At 41.0% G+C, this 21,294-nt stretch overlaps 1 protein-coding gene across 1 annotated transcript in view; it reads left to right on the top strand.

Moving 5' to 3' along the window:
- The window catches only part of LOC145996873 (ribosome production factor 1), a 45,971-nt gene that overhangs the window by 6,501 nt on the left and 18,176 nt on the right, over positions 1-21,294 (top strand). Inside the window, exons 2-4 of the mRNA XM_083133422.1 lie at positions 3,744-3,965; positions 13,670-13,823; positions 16,283-16,365. Coding sequence (XP_082989548.1) covers positions 3,744-3,965; positions 13,670-13,823; positions 16,283-16,365 — 459 coding nt within the window. The remainder of the gene's footprint in view (positions 1-3,743; positions 3,966-13,669; positions 13,824-16,282; positions 16,366-21,294) is intronic.

Raw genomic sequence — 21,294 nt, 5'->3', positions numbered from 1 at the left:
TTTATGGAGCAGGACTGTATTGCAATAAACGAAACGTGGCTCAATGACAATGTACTGGATTCCGAACTGCCTTTTTCAAAACATTTCACTATGTACAGGAAAGACCGAGGCTCAAGGGGCGGGGGAGTGATGCTTTGCATAAATAACAAATGGAAAAGTGTGGTGCGAAGTGACCTCGATCGCGACTGCGAAATTCTGTGGGTTGAGGTGCTTCTCGGCAAGAAAAACAAACTTTTCATCGGTTGTTTTTACAGGCCACACAAAACTTGCCCCGTAGCAGTTCTGGAGGCTTGCTACGATTCTGTGCTGTCGGCATCCTCTATGGGCGACGTAATTCTTTTCGGAGACTTCAATCTGTCAATTACATGGACAGACTCCAGGCATGGCCTTACAAACGACAAGAACGACACGTACTTCATGGATCACTTCATACATGGCCTCAGACTTCAACAGCACAATATGTTCAATACACGAAAAGACAATAACCTGGACTACATTCTCTCATCACTCCCTTCAGCGCACGTTACCCCTTCGAGAAATCTCATCCCTTCGGACCACGAATCGCTGGATGCTGTATTCTGGCTCCCGGACCACCTGAAAAGTCAACGACCTTCCAGCCCTCCACGCCAATACCTTGTTTGGCGCAAAGCACCCTGGGGTGACATCCGTTCGGCGCTGGATTCCATTCCCTGGACAATCCTGGAGAGTGGAAGTGTCGACGAAGCGTGTGACGTGTTTACTGATGTGATTCATGCAGTGATAAAGGATTATGTGCCACTCAAAAAAACGAAATCAAGCAAATACCCTTCCTGGTTCGACTCTGAGCTCTTGCTTGCCCTTTTAAACCGAAAAAAGGCCTGGGATCTCTGGAAACATTTTCCTAATGAATACACACGGAAAATTTTCACCGACTTACGACGTCACTCTAAACAATTGCAGAAGACCAAATACAGGGAATACATCGGTGCCATCACAAACAATATCAAATCAAATCCAAAACGTTTTTGGTCACTAATCAACTCAAGGAGGCAAAATTCCCGAATACCTCTGAAAGTAACACATGACTCAGTATGCGCAGAGGGCCCTGACAAAGCTAATCTTTTTAACTCTTTTTAAACAGATGCTTCAATGAGGGTACATTTCCAGATTCATGGAAAAATGCTAACGTGGTACCATTATATAAATCTGGAGACAAGTGTGCTGTTTCTTCTTATAGACCTATTTCCCTTCTTTCACCACTTTCTATCGCCTGTGAAAAGATAATAAAGGACCGACTCTACAAATTTACCTCTCCATATATAAATACAGCACAGCACGGCTTTTTACCAGGAAGCTCCTGCTTAACCAACTTAAGCATTTTGTTATCTGACGCTATCAACTCTATATCTGAAAATTCTCAACTGGATGTAATATATCTGGATTTTTCGAAAGCTTTTGACTCTATAAACCACAATTTCCTGCTTCATAAATTATCCCACTGTTTCAATATTCATGGAAACTTTCTCTCTCTGCTCAAGCACTACCTCCAAAACAGACAACAAAAAGTTGTTCTTTCCGGAATGTCTTCTTCTTATCAAGCTGTATCTTCTGGTGTACCTCAAGGCAGTGTTCTTGGACCTCTTCTCTTCATCCTGTACCTTGATGATCTCCCAGAATATCTTTCCGAGTCATGCAAGAACCTTCTCTTGTTCGCTGACGATTGCAAAATATATAGTAAAATCTCCAATTTCAGTGACATGACACTTCTGCAAAATAATTTAGATTCTCTAATAAAGTGGTGTGAATTATGGAACTTAAAACTCAACCCTCAAAAATGTACCATGATGACCTTCTCCTTAAAGAAAAACACATTTAATACTAAATATTTCATAAGAAATAATTGTGTTCAAAGAGTTGCCGCACAAAAGGACCTGGGCGTCATATTTGACGAGAAACTTTCCTTTTCTGAGCACATCTCTACAGTCACAAGGGGTTCAATGCGTATGCTGGGTCTTCTCTATCGTTTCACGGAAATAAACAACTTGACTGCCCTCAGCACCTTTTACAAATCTTTTGTGTCACCTAAAATTGAATACTGTTCTCCGATCTGGTCTATGGCATGCCCCTCAAATTCAGATAGACTTAATTCCGTCCTAAATTTCTTCCTGGCCATTGTTCGACACCGAATTCCGTCCACAAAACACTTGCAAAAGTCCATCCTCCTGCAAATGTTAAATATCCAAACTCCACAAGAGAGACATAGACAGGCTGACCAAATATTTCTACATAAAATAGTGTGCAGAAAGAAAAAAAATGTTGACCGCACGAAAACAAAAGCACTCCGACGTACACATCAACAACCATACAATGTACGGTACTAGTTCCGTATAGTTTAGCCACCTAGAAATCATCTATTTCATACTTTTTTACATTGCTAATGTACAATTCTGCATTGTGGAACATTTCTTTAGGTGTAATATTTCTAACAAAAATAATGTCTATTTCTTACATTTATGAGTACTTACTGTTCTTCCTTTTCTCGGTTCTCTAACATGCAATATGGCGATAGCGTACTGGTTCATCGCACGATGTGGCATTGTTTTATGCAGTGTTTCAACCTTATTCACCGAAAAATACCTAGTTAGCCCCACAAACCATCGACGTTATCCCCACAAACCATTGGCGTTAGCCCCAAAAACAATTTCCTTTAAGGTTAGGTTCAGTTAGGTTAGGCATCTCCCCGATGGCGCAGTGGTAGCGTCGTCGCCTTGTAATCAAGGGGTCCCGGGTTCGATACCCGGTGGAGGCGCAAGTGGTTCGGATCCCACTTTAAACTGTAGGTCCAGTCCCGATTAGCCTTACTGTGCATAAAGTGGACTTAAAACACCAAATCAATCCAATCCAGTTAGGTTAGGCAAACATAGTTAAAAAACTTCAGGACGCATCCTATGCACTTCATCTTCTTGCGAAAACACGGCGTGGTTTACAACACTTATTGGGGGTTACTTTTTTGTGGCAATTTTTTTTTCCTTTGAGAAATAGAAGAAATGCTTTTTTCAAAAATTTTGCATTGTAGAAAAAATTATTTTCGTTAGCCAAAAGTGCTAGAAAAAGCGAAGTAAAATAAGTGTTTTTTTATGCCAAAAAAATTTGCTAGGTTTTTTTTTGAAAACAACAACAACAACAACAACCAAAAACATTTTTTTTGTGGGATAAAATACCTGGTATCCCCCTCATGCTAATTCATACATGCTTGTATCGTTTGTGACTTTGGTGTGAAACCCTTGTTGCCTTGCATGTTGCTTGTTGCTTTTATCTGAAAGCTCTGATATTGGTATCTGCTTGCTTGTATTGCAGATGAAACGGATAATTTGGGTATGTCTGGATAATTGAAATTGGATAGAATAGATTTGATGAAGAATTTGTAGAAAATCTGTACAGTAAAATATGAAAATGACGAATAAAATAATATGTGGACAACCCGGATCAACGATAAAACTGTCCAGATAATGCATGCATTTGAATACCCCGGACCTTTAGTATAATCCAAATATTGGATATCTGGACAAATCAGAAATGTGGCTAATCCAGACAATTCAGATATCTGGATAGAAAATTATTTGGATTTGGCAGTCTCTCGTGCTGAGTATTACACATGTGAATTTTGTATGCCTTTATCTTGTTCTCCTGCTGTATGTTCATTTGTCATTGTAAAGAAAAACGATGATATATTGATTGTGTTTGCTGTGTATTTTTCATTCCAGGAAAAGGACCGAGAGAGGATGGAACGGCGAAAGAATCCAGATCTTCCGAAGCAAGTTCCAGTAACAATAGAAAGCAAGAGGATCATAGATGCCACTGAGATTGATCAAGATGATTTGGATGAAGAGATTGGATTTGATATTGATGGAGACGACTTTAAAAGCTACTATGATAAGGAAGTTACGCCCAAAGTTCTTATTACAACCTCCGATAATCCACACTCGGTATGTTTACTAAATTTGTTTTTGTTTGCAATAAAGTTTTGTATCATGCTCTTATCTCATGTCCAGTGGTACAATAGGAAACAAGGCTTGACCAGCTGCACACAGGATCCAACACGATGTGATGCAACATGACATGACACGATACAATGTGGCAAGATTGGTCTATTTGTTGACTAAGATGTGATAGCAGATTTCGTCTATGTACACAGTGGGTGTAGGTTTGTCTTTTATAAATTTGGTGGGGATGTATCAGTTTGTATGTTGTGCATTGAATATATTTCTAGCAAATAATTGGTTAGAAAATATGATATTAAGCCGTTATTGGCGTGGTGCCAGATTGCAACGCAATGGCATGGCCTGGTCCCGTGGACCACCAACTAGAACTACTTTGGACCTTCTTTATGGAATTATGTTAATTTTTTGTTCACTATTTCCGTTATTGCAGTTTTTATTACTCAATTTATCTAACGCTACAAGAATCTGTTCATTTTTCGTAAACGGCTCTATAAATACATTTTCATGAAACTGTAAAATACAAAAATTCATTTAGTTGGTCAATTATCACAGAACATACATGTAGTTACTCAATGAAAACAAAATCACATAAAAAAAATTCACACAAGAAAATTCTGCACAATGTCAAAATAAGGGGGAAAAGCTACAGGGTGGTGCAAAATTCCGTTTACAACGCTTGGGAGGTGATTCGCCAAGTAGAAACAAGGAAAAAATGCCATGTGGAAAAATGTCGAAATCGGCACCGTTTGCGAGTGACAGGCGTGCGAAAATCGCCTCACACCATGTGTAAAGTACAATAACTCAAGAAGGAAGAAAGGTATCAATGTCAGATTAAAATAATACAAAGAAAGTCGTGTCTGACGAATACAATGGTGCAGCAATTGAGGCCCAGTGTAAATTGCGCGAGGGGATTCTCAAAGAAAGTGGGGAATCCCCTGATGGAAAATATAGGAAATTTACTACTATTTTCAACATAATGTTGAGATCGGAATGTAGGCAGTAAAAAATGACGACGTATGTCCACATGTCCCACTACTGCTGGGACACCGTCGCAAATGGAAAAAAATACCGGAAAATCATAAAAAAAAATGTTTTCAATCCCTTAATGTTGACACACTACTTTGCAGTACGAAAAACAAAAGTTAAACAATGGCTACATGACGTCATGCTGTACATACTACAAGAGAGCTCCCCAAAGAAAGTGGGTAATTCTCGAAGGAATGAAGACGGAGAATGGCGAGAAAACGCACACAATGGCATGTAACATTTCCAGGCACAGCTCATCTTGAAGGGATTCCATTGAGAAGCGAACAACCTCCGCACATGCAGATCGATGGTATGAAGTACAGCGATCTCCAGCACTATGAGGTGCTGATAGGGACTCACAATCACCGGTATACTCAGAGACGTTGTTGAAAATGTCCGCTATTGACTTCAAGACAAAGATGGCATCGGCGAAGCACTGATTGTCTGGTACGGTCAAATACCTCTGGCATGTCACCAATTGTCCCAGCAGCGGCACTAACACGAGCAACGAGGTCCTGAGCACTTTCCACAGGGGTTTCATACACGAGCCTTTTCATTTCTCCCCATACAAAGAAATCCAGTGGTGTGAGGTCGGAGGAACGAGGTGGCCACGGTAAAGGTCCACCCCTGCCAAGTCAACGATCGCCGAGTAAGGCCCTGGCTCCCCGGTCGAAATGTGCGGGGGCGCCGTCGTGTTGAAACCAGATACGTTGTCTACCTGCCAGTGGCACGTTTTCCAAAAGTTCGGGTAATACGTCATGTAGAAATACCCGATCATTCCCACCACACAAAGTAGAGTGCAAAATGTACGGGCCTATCAAGTGGTCACCTACTACGGCACGCCACACATTCACTGCGAACCTATGTTGATGATGGCGCACAATGATTGCATGCGGATTGTCCATATCCCAGACGTGGCTGTTGTGGCTATTGAACATGCCGCCCCTGGTGAACATTGCCTCATCGGTCCACAAAACTATTGTTGGGAAATCTGGAATGGCAAGAGTTTCTTGCACGTACCATTGGCAGAAATCCATGCGTAGGGGAAAGTCCGTGGGCAGTATGTGGTGCACCTTATGCAATTTGTATGTGTGCAATCCCTCCTCCTGAAGAACGTGGAACACATTGCTATTGTGAGTTTGTGGCGTACGAGCAATGACACGTGTGCTGGTGCCAGGATGGTCTCGTATCGTGCCCGCAACACGTCCTCTTCAAATTGCACAGTGCGCACAGTGCGGGGTCTTCCACAATCCCACCTACGGGGTAGTAGAGATCCAGTTTCACGCAGTCGAGCATCAAGTCTTTGAAAGAGTGCATGTGCTGGTAACTGGCTATTGGGAAAACGTTCGTGATACGAACGCCGTGCTTCACGGCTGTTTCGGTTTGCCTCTCCACAAACGAGATGCATATCAGCAAGCTCGTGGGTAGAGTACTCCGCCATTGTCCTGTTCGAGAACTGCCCAGCAACAGGGGCACTTTCCCTCCGAGTGACGGATCACAACTACCGTTATTAGCACCCACGTAATGTCACACAGGTCCACGCAGTTGTTGCAAACCGAGAAAGAACACGGGAATACGTACTCTACGTACAATATTCCTTGGCGCAATTCAACCAGACTAAACTCCACGCTGCGACATGCAGAACAGACATGAAGAACAACGGTCGACTACACTCTGTACGTAGTATCCACCAACGCTAATACGTAACAGGTGACCTACAGTTCCAGCGTCTCTAGTGGGGCTTTCTGTATCAATTAGCTGAAATCAATCTCAGCGTAATCTGACGGCATAGCGTCATTATCGGGTCAATTTCCTATTTCCCGAGTGTGGGACGGTGTCCCAGCAGTAGTGGAACATGTGAACATACATCTTCATTTTTACTGCCTACATTCCGATCTCAACATTAACGTTATGTAGAAAATAGTAGTAAATTTTCTATATTTTCCATCAGGGGATTCCCCACTTTCTTTGAGAGTCCCCTCGCGCAATTTACACTGGGCCTCAATTGCTGCACCATTGTATTCGTCAGGCATGACTTTCTTTGTATTATTTTAATCCGACATTACCATCTTTCTTCCTTCTTGAGTTATTGTACTTTACACATGGTGTGAGGCGATTTTCGCACGCCTGTCACTCGCAAACGGTGCCGATTTCGACATTTTTTCACATGGCATTTTTTCCTTGTTTTTACTTGGCGATTCACCTCCCAAGCGTTGTAAACGGAATTTTGCACCACCCTGTATAATTGATCGTAATGATAGTCAGTGGAGATAAGTGCTTCATTATCACTTTTATCAGACTCCAGATCTGATAATTCACTTCCGCTTGCAACTTATTCAAGTTTATTTCTTATTTCAAGAATATTTTCACTAAGAAACGGATCGTTAACTCTGATTCTCACAGCAGGTTCCTTGCCGAAAGACTTACGTAAATGGCGTCGCGTGGTCCGTGGGACCCACAGGTGTCTATTGCTCTGACACTATTGCGTCTGTGCATAAGTTCGTAGCATTTTGTTATGTGTTGGCAACACTGCATTGCCAAGAGTTCCTTGTCCGTTATTCCATTGTTGTTGCTTAGTTTGTAGTTTTGTGTTCATGAAAACACAGTGTATTCTAATTCTGAGCAAATTTTGTCTATTTTGTGGATGAAACAAGATGGAGTGTCAGATGGACAGAGTTGAACATTTACGGCACATTGTACTCTTTGAGTTGAATCAGGATCAAGTGCACCAGTAGGAAGTCTTTCCTTATGAAGCTGCTCTAGATGCTTGGCTAACTGATTTCTTCAACCCAAAATCATTTTGTGCTGCATACGGGGCTAATGCATATACTGAAAACACACCAGTTCTACAGGTGAGGCATCGAACTCCTCAACATTGGCAGATGGTCATTGACAATGGAGGCATCTACATTACTGACTGAGTGAGTGTTGTTGTGACTGTTTATTGTTAGACTACAATAACAATGTTTCATCTTACCACCTGTGTTCTTGTGTTAATTAATTATTGTATTCCTGTTAACCTATGTTATAAAATGCTACGAACTTATGCACCAACCCAATAAAATGCACGTAGCGAAGTGTCACTGGCAGGTTACGTGATATTCCAAATATGAAGCTTCCGAAAAGGGGAGAGAAGTACCTAGGTATATGTTATTGCTTCAGAGAACGCAGGTTCTAGGCTGCGGGTCCCCGGGACCATGCCAGTTAGGAGTTAACCATTTACTGGAAGATTCAAAGACTACGTATAATTGCCGGCTTGAAGTTACCCCCGTTTCTGGTCTGTGATTAGATATCTGTGAAAGGATTGACGCATGCGCAGATGGTTTTGTTGCAAACTGCTCCATGCAAGACCAAATTCTACGGACCTTCTTTGTTTCGTTGCAAGGTGACCTGAGTCAAATGTTTAGTACAGTGTGCAGCCTTCCATGAGGAACTATGGTAATACCTTCTCTGAGAATGTTTGCTACAAGAATGACAACGTGTGTCGGATCTGGTGCGCGGCTGTCCTAAAAGCGCAATGTGTCATGGGTTTCTCACCTAAAGACAGGCATTGCGACTGTAATTCATTTCAGTTCGATTTCTGGTGCAGGCCAGGTAACCAAAACCGGATATGCAATCCAGGGTCGAATTTTAATTCATGAACTGAAACTAAATCAATTTTGTTCGCTTCCCTTCAGAAAGCATTTCAACATTTGGGTTTAGGGTTATTGTCCACACCACACAAGAGTTCAAGCAAGCTGTAATTGGCCAAACTACCACAGAAAAACAGTTCCACCCTCAAGAGACTTGAAAGACAAGGTGTAGTGGTGCATCAAGAGAAGAGCAATGTGATGCATGTAACACAAAGGTGCTTCATGCAAAATACTTCACTTGTGCCATGGCTGTTATACTTTTTTTTTTTTTAAGACAGAAAGTTGAAAATTGATATTCTGGTCATATTTGCCATTTTGAATATAGCCAATGAAGGAAGTTTGAAAGTATTTGGAAATGCATGGTTGCCATTTTTAACATTTTAATTTTTTTGAAGCTAGGAAGTTGAAATTCTGAATCCTGGTTATTTATATTATATAAAATAAACAATGGTAGCCTAAATTGTATTAAGTTAAGTTTAACACTACTCACGTGAGTGAGTATGAAGCTTTTTTTTGAACAACGTTCCAGGGTTCTTTTCTACTGCCCCCTTCATCAGGTTCATAAATATTTTCCTAAGCACTGAACATGGTGCCGCGGTGAAAAGTGTTAAAAGATGATTAAGTTAAAGCACTTAACGCTATCCCTGACACATTCCTAATTAAAAAACTCCACATATTAAAAATCCCGTAAAAACAAGCCACCTATTTCGATTAAAACCCTGAACCTAATCCCCTTCTAACACTTTTTGACGCGTCACTATGTTCAGTGCTTAGGAAAATATTTACGAACCTGATGAAGGGAGCAGTAGAAAAGAACCCTGAAACATTGTTCCAAAAAAGCTTCATACTCACTCACGTAAGTAGTGTTAAACTTAATACATTGTAATGTTGTTTATTTTATTTAATAGTAATACACACCAAGCTGCAATATTTATTATTTATTCTAGTTTTTGGACTTTTAACCACTTTTATTTTTTTAAAAGAGATTTACCTATATTTCAGAGGCTGAATCTGCCTCTGTCTTCAGGGTAGCGTTTAGTCTGTTAGATCATATAAATGGTGTATAAATGGAGGATTATTCTTATGAACCGATCAGCCAACCCAGCCTAGAGATCAGACCAATATGGACACCATTAGTCAGAAACTTTATCAAAAAACAATAGATAGCAGCACTACACAAACACATCCACATGTAACACATTTACCCACAGAACACAACATAAATACAAAAAAATAGTGAACAAATTGTAAAAAAATACAAACTACAAAAATCATAAACAACAACGGGACCAGGGTACACACCAACACCACTTTACGTCTATATGCAATCTGGGGTGGTCCAGTCCCCGGGGATCAAGGTGGAAACCTAATGGTGCCACACGAAGCCTTGACGTGGTCATCTGACGAAGTGGAGCCTGGGCCACTGATAATCGTATCTGGCAACTTTATGTATATAGAGGTCCTTGTGACCGACAGACTCGGTCAAGCCTAGGCCACCAAGAATAATCCTCCAAGGCAACCATTTATGGACCATTTATATGATCTAACAGACTACACACTACCCTGAAGACGGAGGCAGATTCAGCCTCCGAAACGTAGGTAAATCTCTTTTAAAATATAACAGTGGTTAAGAGTCCAAAAACTAGAATGAATAAATCACCACTGATTAGCTACAAAGAAGAATATTTATTATATCTTTATATTATTTTGATGCGCAAGGTAGGGTAACGTTGTCACCTTGTAATAAAAGGGTCCCGGCTTTGATAACAAACGGAAGAACATAGATGTTTGATCCCACTTTAAACTCTAGTACCGATTAACCTGTCTGTGCATAAGGTGGACTTTAAAACAACCGTAAGTGAAGTGCAGAATAGGGATGTAGTGTGGCATGCTTGACTTTAATTTTTGAAGACAGAAACTTGGATATCAGCATGCATAGCAGAATAGGAAAGTTTTAAATAGTGCTTTTTGAAGTACATAATTAATTTTTCAGCTTTAAAGCTTGGAAGTTAAAATCAGTATGCTGGTTATTTATGCTAATGTGGTTTTAGGGAAATAAGTAAATTTTGAAAATATAAAAATCAAAACATACGGTGTTCCCACTTTCTCATTCAGAAGCTTGAACATTATGTTCTGCTTAGAACAGAGGATGAAATGCATAATATGCTGACTAAGGCAAAACTTATTGTAAAATAAGACACTATAAACATAACATTTCCACCTTCTACACAGGGTCTTCTTTAGATAAAGATTCACAATAAATTGAAATAGAAATCCAACCATCATCTTGTAAATGCACTCGCGGTACAGGACCTATACACAAAACACATGAAAGTGCCAGTCCTTATTAGATACCAGTGACAGCAGGACGTTAGTTGCTTGTTCCATTCTGTTGATCATAATGAACAATAAGACACACCACAAAGTAAACGTAGAATTTTTTTTGGCGATAAATGCAGGCTCGTCCAGGACTTGAACCTGGGTCTCTGGCATACCGTGCAATGGCTCTAGCACTGAGCTACCGAGCTTGCCTGGCCTCGCCTGATTTTTCGCTGTCACTGTTTTACCTGCATGGAATCATTCTGTCAGTGTTACCGTAATGGAATCTGTTGCCTTTGAAACACTGTAGACGTCTACGCTGCAGTAGCACTGAGGGAGACTATTCCACACAGGTAAAACAGCGACAGCCAAAAACAAGCGAGGCCAGGCAGGCTCGGTAGCTCAGTGTTAGAGCAATGGCACGATATACCAGAGACCCAGGTTCGAGTCCTGGTCGAACCTGCATTTCTCGCTAAGAAAATTCTACGTAGTACATCTCCTGTGTGTGTGCACCTAAGCTTTTCAAGAACATCACAAAGTTGCCCATTGAAAATGTATGCCGTTTATCTCTGGAAAATGATTTTGACAACAACCTCTCCATGCCACACATAGTCTGACATGCTTATTTGAAGAGCAGGGTGTCATGCACACTTACACCATCAATTTCACCTCCATGTTCACTCTCCATAATCTGATCAACTTTACACATTACTGTACTTACGTGAAATTTAGGATTTTCGGCTTCCGCTCCAGATGCCGTACCCTTAATGAATGAAGATAGAGGGTCTTCGAAATTAATAGGATTTTACCTTTAAATTGTGCAACACGAAAGTCGAAATTCTTAAATTTCATGTAAGTACAGTAATTTTAAAGCACGTTTATCGCATCCTTCATGAACTTTACAGAGTTTTCTGTACCCCAGATTTTTTTTGGAAAATCTTTGAAAGTTGTCTTTAAACCTGCAAGTGCACCCCTGATAGAGAGTTCACTCCCTTTTCCATGGCACTAAGGTTCTTCATTGTTTTACAATGCAGTTGTGTGGAAGTTTTCTGTTTTTCTATCATGCCACACAAAAACTTAAATTTGGAGATTCAAACACTGGATCATTTTGTAAACATCTATTGTGGACTATCACATAGTATGTAGGTTATATTATGCATTAACCCGTAAGTATGCCATAAAGAATTCGGAAACATTTTTTTTGTCTGGAATGTCTAAAATATGTATATTTTATGTTCTTTCTCTAGAAATATGCATGCGTTTTATATGCTAAAGTTAAAATTGTTCATTTATATGACAAATAAGACTGCAAATTACATTTCAGCCATATTGATGGCACTCCTACCAAGTATGGCTGACTTCTGAAGGAAGGAAAAATAAAATGTTTTTATCTAAAAGTCTACTTCCAGCAACAGCAATGAAACCTCTGCCTCCAGGGAGAAATTCAGTATTTCCAGGCTTATTTGGAAAGAGTTAACTATTATCCCTTCTGGAACCCTGCCAAGAATAACCCCTTGGTAGCCATATGCCAATATCACTATCACCTTCACATATTTGGGCTCTTTGTTTCAATCTCTCTGGGCATGGTGAAGAAAGAATTAATTTGGTTGCCTTTTCAATTCAGCCCCATTGGATCTACTTCATGCTTCGTCTATTGCAGTAATTCACCTTCCTTTTCATGATGTTCCAGGTGAATCCGTGAGCATTCTCATCTGTGCTACTTCTGCACCTGGGTAAGGTGATGTGGCATTCATTTCGCTGATGCATGTTCATGTCCTTTGTTAACATGTGATACCCAGCTGATGGTGAAATGTTCGCAACTATTAATTCTCTACATGCGCATCGGCAGTCATTTTCCGGCAGTGTGCTATGTGTGTTGTTTGGAGGCTAATTTTCCAATCTGCCAACCTCCTTAGCAGAGTGGTTAGTACAACATGCTACGATGTCAGAGGTCCCGGGTGTGAATTCCAGCCTGGACATGGATGTTCTTTGTGGTTAGCCAAACATGGGAGAAAGGCAGAGTCAAATCAAGGAAGCACACAAGATTTACGACCACCTTGAAGTGCCCTTGCCCACCTGGCCACTGTGATTTGAAAGAATGGAGCCATCACAAGCCTTCTGCAATCACTTTCATGAATGCACCATCTGAAACTTTATAATAGTCTTCGTTGCTGGTGTATAAACATTATTAGAGCGATCACACTTCAACTGCTTCCAAATCACTATCACAGAGTAATAATCTGCAATGAACACGTAAACACGTCCGCATAACACTCCAGAGCACAACTCCTTCCTCATTTGTCACATGACCACGAGACAAGCATATTCTAACATTGTTGCCTGTTCAAGAAACACTGTCCTCATATTTATATCGGCCAAGCAGCAAAGTTTTAGTGAAACAATGATTTTTACATTTTTCATGAGACCAGGGTGATAACCTTAAAATGTAGGAAAGTATGAGATCTACAAGAGTCAAGAATGAGTGTATAATGTGGTAAAATGCAAAATCTATGGTTATAAAAATTGTGGTTCCACTGTGTTCACTAAAAGAAAATTGGACCTGTGGCCTGTGCAGGCAGTTTTCAAAAACTCCTTTCATTTCGAAAAGTCACAATGACAAAATTTCAAATTCTGAAAAAAAAAACTGTAGTTGGTTTGTTATTTAAAATTAAAGATATGCTTACCTTGAAAAAATATTTTTTTTACTTTCAGAGGACTCGTGCTTTCTGCCAGGAGTTGTCGCTGCTTATACCAAATTCTGTGTTAAAATTCAGAAACCGGTCATCAGTGAAGAAAATGGTTACCCGTTGTGTAGAGAATGGTTTTACTGATATTGCTGTCATAAACGAGGATATGTCGCAGCCAAGTATCCTTTTGAGCCAAGGTTGTCAAAGCATGACATTGTTCGTAATTTGCATGTGAAAATTTGCTAGTTGTTAATTCATTATTCTGTAGTTGCAGATAGTTATTATTTTGCGTATTGCAATGCAAATGCATATTTTAAATGTTTTTTGTGTATGTGAATCATATACAAGGGTTAGTCATTAAATAACAGGAATTTTATACTAAATTTCATGGAGATTTATGGAGAAGAAAATTTGTACTTCATGACTACTAAATTAACGGATTCGCTGGACAATCCCCTGACTTAAACAATTGTCTCCGTACTGAACCTTCATTTCACTCCTTCTAACCACAAAAAACTAAAAATGCTTTGTTACTCTTCTATGGTGCAACAACAGTGGAGCGGCCATGTTGTATGAGCTACTGTGCAGGTGCATACTTCTAAGTCATCACGACACCTTTATGGCATGCTGCTAAGGAACCATTTTGAGTCCCGAAGACAAATTTTAGTTGTGCATAAATCTCCATGAAGTTTAGAATAAAATTCCTGTTATTTAATGACTTCCCCTTGTACTAGGGCAAATCAAAAAGTAAGTTACACCCTCCTGTATAAATCAAAAAAACAACATATTAGAAAGAAAATAATTATTGGAGAAAAATGCATGAACATTTAACTTTTTTCAACAAAGTCACTAAGATATTCCAAGCACTTTTTGAATCGTGTGACCAGTTTTTTTATTTCTTGTGTGTAACAATTCCATCCAATTTCAATTGATTTGACTTTTGTGCTCCTTGGTTAACAATCGTGGCACCCAGTGAGAGCATAGTTTATACTATACACCCAACTGGTCATGAATCAGCATAGACCCACTATTGTATGATATGTTCAGTTCACTTGCAATCTCTTAATTTTCACATGGTGGTTGGCAAGGATGATTGCATTCACATGCTCCGTTTTGTCGATAGTGTTCCAGTTGCAGGCTGCCCGATACACTGTTCGTCGTTCACGTTCGTTCTTTCGAACATCTGGCAATTTCCTGATCATGGGATGTGATATTGCATTCCCACCATACACCTCGACAATTTGGCGATGGATTTCACTCTGATTATACCTTTGTGTCCACAAAAATCGGACAACTGAGCGCAACTCAATGTTGGACGCCACCTCAGTACGACACGCCATACTGACACGGTGACTACTCTCATAAAGCAGCTGCAGCATGGCTGCTTTGGGTATGGAGAGAATACATTCCGGACAGTGCAGCCACCAAGCGTGATTATTTTCTCCCTTTTAGTACAGGAACAAGGCTCGCGTGTAACTTACTTTTTGGTTCACCCACGTATATAAACTTCTTGCATATTTTATAGCCAACAACTACTACATATTTCGCATTTGTAAGTTAGGGATATTATCTTCGTAATAAAAGAAGTTCATTTTTTTCTGTCAATTCTGTTTATTTAGAAAACAAGGAAATAAGTCTTCTTTTACCATCCTCACGGGAACATTCAACAACTTTTTTTTTAGAGAAACAACAACAATGCAAGGGACAGTCTATAGATGATCTTTAATTTGACATGACAAATGCTGTTGCCTTGAAAGATTGTCCAATTATATCGTATGAAGTAGAGAGAGTTTTTTCTGAGTGTAAAAAATATTCTTTGAGAAAACAGGAGTAGTTTCAAGGTTGAGACTTGAAGATATGATGTTTTAATCAAGTGCAATCATGATCTGTAAGGAGTGTAGTTTTCCTTACATTTATTACATATTAAACTGTAAGAGCTTAAAAAATAGCCACAGTAGCTCAGTCATTAGGGTATTTGACTACCATGCAAGAGACTCGGGTTCGATCCCCGGCGGGGGGAGAACCGGGACTTTTTCAACCTGTTCAAGCAGCTCCGTGCCCAACCAGCCTACCTGGAGGAAACTTGGGGGGTTAAAGGTGGCCAGGGGCATGATGCTCATCACCACCCCCAGCTCGGCAGAGATCAAGAAAGTGTGGGGCCCTAACCCCACACCCCTTTTCTGCCTTCATGGTGTGGTGCAAAGCACAGGGGAGCACTTTATTTTTTACTTTACTTTAGAGCTGAAAAAAGAACAAAATATCTGTTTACATGTAGGGTTTCTGCAGTAACTGAAAGAAAACTTTAAAAAAGGTAAGGAGTTTTCTAAAGTTCATGTTTATTTGCGTAATTTACAACTTTTTAGTGCGTATTTGCATGCATATTTTAGGTGCATAACTATCCAGGTCCTACTTGTTACTTGTAGATGAAAATTCTTCATATTGTTATTGTAAAGATGTTTTTTTTATAGACTAACATATTGGGTAATTGTGAATGTGTGCACATGCACATTTGTTTGTATGGTGTGCTTGTGCACACACAGTGCAGGTTTCAACACATTAATATGCATCAATAAAACTAAGAGCTGTTATTATTTTACAATATCTCTTCTAATGAGCCAGTTTTCCTCAATTATATCAGATGGCATGGTGTTGGTTCATCTTCCAAATGGACCCACTGCACACTTTCGACTAAGGAATGCCAAGTTAGCGAAGGAATTGAAGGTAAGTAGGATCTCATGGTTTTCTTGTTCTTGGAAATATCAGTAAAGGAAAAGCTTCTGTAGTAGAGCTCTGCAGGGAGAGGATTTTGCTTGAATGTCTTATAGTTTGCATGAACAATGCTAGATAATAATAATAATAATAATAATAAATAATAACCTGTGGCATAACAGTCCATTGAGGGCCTAGGCCAATTTACTGTCTGGAGGCCTCACTCCCACCTGCTAATATGTACAGGGTGACGTGTGGGCAGCATGTCGAACCCACAGTCAGTGTTGTAGATTTTCATGACCAGGTTATGCTACTCATTCATAGCTTTCCAATTTCCTCACAGTGGTGGGTCACCAGGTCACAGGTGCAAGACCTTCTCCATACTTATCACCTCCCTTACCCTCCTGATTCCCAGGGCTGCAGGTGAGTTCACCCTTCACCCTAAGGGCACTAGCCACTCATCCAACCTCATTTACACCCTCATCTACCAAATCTGTGGCAACTTCTACCTGGGTGAAACCTCCACCCCCTTGAACCTAAGGATCAATAACTACCATTCCTCCACCCAAAACTCCAATTTCACAGTTACCATCCATCTTTTACCCTCCCCCCACTCTGACATGTCTTTCCTCAGGAGATGGGAATGGGCCTATATATCAGGCATGCACACCTCTATACCCCACAAACTCAACCTAGTCAACCAATAATCCTTTCCCCTCTTCCCTGAAACACACTCCCCCACAAACAGTAAACACTGGTGAAAGGACGTAACATTTGTTACCCATCTAATAATGTTTTCTGTCAACGGTGTACCGACGGTACTGTCAGTATTCTTTGCTCCTTTACTACGTGAAACTGTGCACCTCTTTCTTCTCGATTGACAATGCGGTAATGCCGTGAAATATCAACCTATTTCCCCGATGGTGCAGTGGTAGCATCATTGCCTTGTAATCAAGGTGTCCTGGGTTCGATACCCGGTGGAGCCACATAGTGGTTCGGATTCCACTTTAAAATGTAGGTCCAGTCCCGATTAGCCTTACCCGAGTGGTTAGCACATTGTGCTGCGATGCCAAGGGTCTCGGGTTCGCATCCAGCTCGGACTTGGTTGTTTGTGAATGTCCATTCATCAATTTCGTCATATCATCACTCATCCCCATCTTCGCAAATTAGCCAAGAGGCACAAAATGCGAAGTAAAATAAACTAAATCAATGAATCAACCGATTAGCCTTACTGTGCATAAAGTGGACTTAAAACACAAAATCAACCAACCGAGTGGTAAGTGTTTACTGTCTCCATCATTTGTATATATATTAATCAAAGAAGGAAAAAGGAAACACTCACCAGACAGTGGAAAAAAAATTCGAATTTTCACTAACTATATCGTAGCATCTTCAGTGTAGAAAGAAAGAGACTGAACCGGAAGTTGGTGCCCTGCAGAGTTGTCAGGTCCCAATCGAAGAGAAAGTGGTGCGTAGAATGGAAAACACACTGTTTCGTCACCAGGCTAGTTGAAAACTGTGCATGGGTGGGATGGGTTGGGAGGGAGCATCGAGTGAGGTGGGAAAATTACAGGGTGGCCTTGTTCAGGCCAGGTGGAGTGGTTGCAGTCATGGCTGATATGTAGGCCCTCTCCCATCTTTTGCGAACAGAGGTGTTGGCTGGTTTGGGGGGTAAGAGATGGATGATCGCTACCCGGAAGCAGTCGTTGAAAGGGATGTTGTGGTGGTTGGTATGGACGGCAACAGTGAAGTCCAAGTTGTGGGTGGAGGAGCGGTGGTTATTGCTTCTGAGGTTGAGGGTAGTTGATGTTTCCCCCAGGTAAAAATCGCCACAGATGTTGCAGGTGAGGATGTAGATCAGGTTTGAGGCATTGCAGACCCCTTTGGAGGTGGAGGGTAAATCTGCCAGGGGCCGTGTGTAGCTGGAGGGTGTGAGAGGTAATGAGGATAGGGCAGGTTTTGCACCTCGGGCACTTGCATTTATGGGCAGGGGGGTGTGGTGAAGGAGTGTTGTGTACCAGGATGTTTTTGAGGTTGGGGGCGTTTGAAAACCACTCTGGGCTTGTCAGGAAATATGTTTTTGGTTTCAGGATCACTGTTGAGAATGGGGAAAAGAGAGTGTAGTGTGTGCCTGATTTTGTTGAGATGGGGATGATATTGGGTGATGAGTGCAGGTGGGTTGGTGGCAGTAGGTTTCTTGGCGGTAGTGGTGTGTGAGGCAGCTCGCAATATTTGTTTGGTGACCAGGATGGAGGCATATCCACGGTTGACCAGGGCTTGGTGTAAGAGGAGGTTATAATTCTGGCAGGAGGTGGGTAAGTGTTTAGGTGCTGTCCCCTGAGGGCCAGGGAGAATGGAATGGCTTTTTTGGTGTGGATCCACGACCACCAATGACCCTAACTCACTCCAAAACAACCAGACTGTACTCATTTTATCCAGCCATAAACTTAGCACTGATGAAATAGCTGTTTAATCCAAAGGCCTTACCTTCTCTCCCACAATTCCCCCCAACCAATTCCTCCTGCTTTTTGACATACACACCTTTGCTCGCAACCTTCGATGGCAACATTTCTGGGCCAAAAAAACCCTTGCTCCAAACTACTTCCAATGAAACCCACCTAAGCCTCATGCAATTTAGCCTCCCCTCCTACCAAGATCCCCTTGTGTACCAACCATCCCTTGGAAAGGTACATTACTGCCATCATTTCCACCACCTCTGACAGCTCATTCTTAAATGACCTCCACAACCAACCAAACCTCAACCCCTCCGAACAGAAAGCTCTCCTAGATCTCCGCAACAACCATAACATCAAAATCCTCCCAGCTGACAAGGGGTCCACCACGGTGGTCGTGAACTCTCAAGATTACCTGGAGGAAGCCAGTCGCCAGCTGGCTGACCCCTCCACCTACAAACCCACCACAGTTGACCTATCCTCCGCACACCTCAACAAAATCCAGGACTTCATCCACACCCGCAGCCCGCTTGAAGGCCTGACACCTCCTACCACAGCCATGTTAATTTCTGACAATCTCTGCACCCCCACCTTCCACCTACTGCCCAAAATTCACAATCCTGGCAACCCTGGTAGACCCATTGTGTCCATCCTACGTAAACCTCTTTGGCCTGCATGGCCAAACTTGAGCAAGAGTTCCTCAAACAAACTTGGTACACGTATCACTTGCAATCTGGAAAGAATACTTTGGGAGTAGGACACTCCTGGCACCCCTAGGGGTGGGGTGGGAAGGGGTGACATGATCATCGCTCACCCCATTTTTCAATATCTATAATTCAAATTCTAAAAATTGCATCATACATCCGATTATGTAATATGGATAATTTCCTATTGTAGAATATGCATTATAAACATGTTTAAATTTAGCTTTGATCAGAAGTGAAATATTTTCATCCTTCTTGTCTGTTCTCCCATCTTACATTGCATGGCTGTGTACTGTGTTTGCGGAGTCTGACTATAGGAGATCTGGGATGAGTTCAAAGTTTACATGGGAGTAGACAGAAATGTTTCTGGAGGGTGGGGTTAGACCATTGATGAAACTAGAATACTAGAAATATAATAGTAATAATTCTTATTATGTTTATGAGTGTTATTACACAGTCGTGAGTAGGGCCTGGACTTTTAGGATTTTATAGACATCATTTTAGGCTGTATAAAGAGATGATTTAGCCATTTTTAGGATTTTTTTTCTATCCGTATTTTTATTGAAATAAATCACAAATCTTTTCATTTACATGAGCATCAATACTGCAAGCACATTTTCCTTGACATATTACATGTTTACTAAACTTAAGGGCATGCGATACAATTTCCACGGGAGTTTTCCCAAGCCCTTCCATCCATGGCAGTGTGCCAACTTAGCTCTCTTGGAGCCAGATCTGGCTTTTTCGTGCACTCTTGCCGGACCCTGTTGCCGAGTGGTTAGCACATCGAGCTGCGACTCCAAGGGTCCCGGGTTCTAATCCCGCTCGGGCTTGGTTGTTTGCGAATGTCCATTCATCAATTTCATCACTCATCCCCATCTTCACAAATTAGCCAAGAGGCACAAAACGTGAAGTAAAATAAACTAAATCAATCAATCTTTCGTGCACTCGTTCGGCTGTGAACTGGGATGCCCACCCCCCGTGCCCCACTATGATGCCATCTCTGGTTCCGACCCACATAGATCACTTTCGTCATAATTATACATTTTGCTCGTGACGTGATATTGTTATATTGGCTGCGTCGCCCCACTCCCTCTTATCTCCCCAGCTACTTCTTTATAGCGCAATGCTAGACGTGAAATTGACATAATATTGTCGTCAGGGAATTCTTTACTTTCGATTTCATACCACCATCGGTGGATTATTGAGATGGGCGATGCCGCCGGATCTAGATGTTGAAAACTAAGAATAAATTATCATCAATTTAGAGTTAACGATAATAGCAGTGCCCCACCCCTTTGACAACTAACATTACCCTAGAAGGCACTTTCCAGCCATCGTAAATCTAGCTCCATGAGAGTCAGTTTTAACTCCATTTAAGGCGAAATTTAGTTCTTTTATGCCCATCAGGTTTGGCAACACTGCCAGGAGGCAAGGGATAAAAGCATTGATCATATGGGAGTATGATTTGATTTATTATGAATTATGTTAGAATAGTGACTTTACCAAGAAGGAATAAAATAGTTTAAAACCTGAGAATCCAGACCCTAGTCATAAGTATTATAAACTAATAAAAATAAACTAATTTTATTCTAAATTATTTTTATTAAATCCTAGGAGACACTTTTATACTCAATACACCAGATGAGTAAGTAAGCAGTGTGACTGTGTTACTTTTTTCTTCATTTACATTTCATACAGTTAGGAAACTGAAATGTAAAGTAAATTATATTTGGTTATGAACTTTTGCACACCTTGTTCAAGGAAATTAGAACTGAAATGCA

Source organism: Lepisma saccharinum, chromosome 13 (assembly GCF_977018435.1).
Source record: "Lepisma saccharinum chromosome 13, izLepSacc3.1, whole genome shotgun sequence".
NCBI lineage: Eukaryota > Metazoa > Arthropoda > Insecta > Zygentoma > Lepismatidae > Lepisma > Lepisma saccharinum.
This window is presented reverse-complemented; position numbering and strand designations above follow the sequence as displayed.